Genomic DNA, 3,156 nt, shown 5'->3' with positions numbered 1-3,156 from the left:
AGCACAGTATCCGATGGCCAATTCTCTGCTGATGCAAACACGAGCTGACAGAAAATCTCTTTACCGACAAAACTGTTTCGCACTATTTGACAAAATATAAAATGGTATTTTTCCTTCCACATCTACAGATTACACCGAGGACTAAATCAAAACGTGGCATACGGCTGCCTGAATGATAACCAGGAGGAGGGAACCCCTGCCAGCCTCTTCAGCCTGGCTCCGGTCGCGGTGCCCCCTCTGTCTTCTGCATGTGAACCAGGCTGATAGCCGGCGCTGTGGATAGCCACAAGACGGACAATGGAGGTGCCCCTTGTTAATTTTGAGAACATGGATGATGTTGGCATTAACCTGGGGGACCCGAATGACTCCGGGTACCCGACTTCACCCCCCTCAGAGGCTCCCAATCAGAATCTTTTGCCCCACCGCCTGAGTTCACCTCATCAATCGCCACACAGAGGACGACGTAGACATCATTCTGGTCATGAAGGACTATCACCTTCCACTCCTCCATCTCTCACAGCTAAAGCAAACTCCAGCAGTGGCAGCCTGATCTCTAATCTGAAGCTCCTGATCCACAGTGAGTCTCCCACTGACAGTGTCTTCAGTAAGATGGCTAAGGATTGCTACGAGAGTGAAGATTTGTTTGAAAAGCACTGTATTGAAGAAAAAGACGAGAAAGTTGTCATCAATGTTTCGGGTCTGATGTTCGAGACCCAGCTTAGTACCTTGAATAACTTTCCAGAGACACTGCTGGGTGACCCAATGAAGAGGATAAGATACTTTGACCCGATGAAAAACGAGTACTTTTTTGACAGAAACCGCCCATCTTTTGATGGCGTTCTGTACTACTACCAGTCAGGGGGGCGAATCCGCAGACCGGCCAATGTTCCCTTAGATGTTTTCGCCAACGAAATGGTCTTCTATGAGTTGGGTCATGAAGCCATGGAGCAGTTCCGCGAAGACGAAGGGTTTGTCAAAGAGCCGGAGGTCCTTTTACCCACCAATGAACTCAAACGGCAATTCTGGCTCCTGTTTGAATACCCAGAAAGCTCTAGTGCAGCCAAATCTGTCGCTCTGGTTTCTGTGTTTGTCATCGTCATTTCAATCGTCATCTTCTGCCTAGAGACTCTGCCGGTGTTCAGAGAAGACTCTGACTATTATCCAGCTTTAACCCAACTCATCAACGGGACCCAAGGTTCTGGTCCTCCCATTAAAGATGTGTTTGCATATTTAACAGACCCCTTTTTCATTGTGGAGACTATCTGCATCATTTGGTTCTGCTTTGAAGTCGGTGTCCGTTTTATCGTGTGTCCCAGCAAAAGAGATTTCTTCAATAACATCATGAACACCATCGACATTGTCTCTATAATTCCCTACTTTGTGACCCTTGGTACTGAGCTGGCTACGACCCCTGACGAGGATTTGAACTCCAGTCAGAACATGTCCCTGGCAATCCTAAGAATCATCCGTCTAGTGAGAGTCTTCAGGATTTTTAAACTTTCCAGACACTCCAAAGGGCTTCAGATCCTGGGGCAGACCTTGAAAGCCAGTATGAGGGAACTTGGGCTGCTCATCTTCTTCCTTTTCATAGGAGTCATCCTGTTCTCAAGTGCCATCTACTTTGCAGAAGTGGATGAGCCGGAGACGCAGTTTGTGAGCATCCCCGACGGCTTCTGGTGGGCGGTGGTGACAATGACCACTGTGGGATACGGAGACATGTGCCCCATCACAATGGGAGGCAAAATGGTGGGCACCCTCTGTGCCATTGCCGGTGTCCTGACCATCGCCTTGCCCGTCCCTGTCATCGTCTCTAACTTTAACTATTTTTACCATCGTGAGAATGAGCAGGAGGAGAAACAGGTGATGGATGCGGCTGCAGAGGCTGCCCAGAAAATGTCAGCCGCAAACAAGTATGGAAGCACACCCTCACTAAACAAAAGTAACGGCAACTGGCAGAACGAGAAAAATGGCACAAACTGCTAATATAGTAAGAGAAACTCTTTATATTTATCAAGGGCATGAGAGACACATGGACAAATCAAACCAGCAGTGAGATGCGCTGCTGTTTATCTTTCTCAGTATTTTGTACTCGGAACATGGCAGCATTATTTTGTTCATATAATGACAGTATTAAAAGGACCTGTGTGGTGGGACAGCCTTTACACAAGTTGTCTGTCCGCTTGTGGATGTGTCAAAGTGCAATTAACACAACTACTCAGCAATTACTCGGTCAGTTAACTTCCAATAGAGGTTTATTATCATCTTTCTTTCAGTGCAATTTAAAGACATTCACCTGTATATATATATGTTATGTATATTTGACCAAAATGTCCTTGAGGGTGTGTGTAAAACTACTGTTATCCCACAAAAGAAAACACTGCTGTGATAATCGAAGCACTTATACTGTAAGCATACTTAGAGCTTGTATTACCTCATCGCATTTAGTCTACACTTTAGTATAATCAGCAAAACCTATATAGAACTTGGCATGATTTTCAAGGTCAGGCGAATGCATCCAGTGTAAGGCATGCGGACCTGAGCTCACACTTTGTGTTCTCAGCAAATCTAAAGATGTGAATGCTCAGCCAGCAGCACCTCTCCATATGACACAGCGTAACAATATCTGTGCTGTGTGATGAATGTTTTGCACATCTGCGGTTGCTCTTGTAAAAAAAGCTGCAAAAATAAATATCTGCAATGGCATTCACTGCATTATAGTACATGCCCTATTTACATGCTTTTAAAATGACTGTTTTTATTCTCATGGTTTCAATTTTTGTATTATCTGGCATTTTGCACTAGATTTTAATCTTCTACCATTATTATGATGTACACACTTTAAAATCATATTAAATGATGCACTGAGAGTTTTTTCCCATATCTTTTGAGCACTTTTGGAGCTTAACACCATCAGCTGCTGGCTGGAAAAACACATGTCTTAGTGTTTAGCAAAGGGTGATGAAATATATATGTATTTGTGATCAGATGAAGGGAATAGCAGAGAGAGCAAAGACGGTGCACTCTTTTTCCGTCTCCGTTTACCTTTGTTCTCTCACTTGTATTGCATGGCATAGTGTGCTGAAACAAGGTTTAATCCGTAAGAGTTGTCAGTTATTATCAGCAACTGATAGTTTGACATATTAATTGTACCTTAAT

At 44.1% G+C, this 3,156-nt stretch overlaps 1 protein-coding gene across 1 annotated transcript; it reads left to right on the top strand.

Moving 5' to 3' along the window:
- The first annotated feature begins 297 nt into the window (after positions 1-297).
- LOC117539519 (potassium voltage-gated channel subfamily A member 10) lies at positions 298-1,983 on the top strand. Its single transcript, XM_034205715.1, has one exon. The coding sequence runs from the start codon at positions 298-300 to the stop codon at positions 1,981-1,983; it is 1,686 nt and encodes a 561-aa protein (XP_034061606.1).
- Positions 1,984-3,156: the final 1,173 nt, after the last annotated feature.

This window comes from Gymnodraco acuticeps, unplaced genomic scaffold (assembly GCF_902827175.1).
Source record: "Gymnodraco acuticeps unplaced genomic scaffold, fGymAcu1.1, whole genome shotgun sequence".
NCBI classification, from domain to species: Eukaryota; Metazoa; Chordata; class Actinopteri; order Perciformes; family Bathydraconidae; genus Gymnodraco; species Gymnodraco acuticeps.
This window is presented reverse-complemented; position numbering and strand designations above follow the sequence as displayed.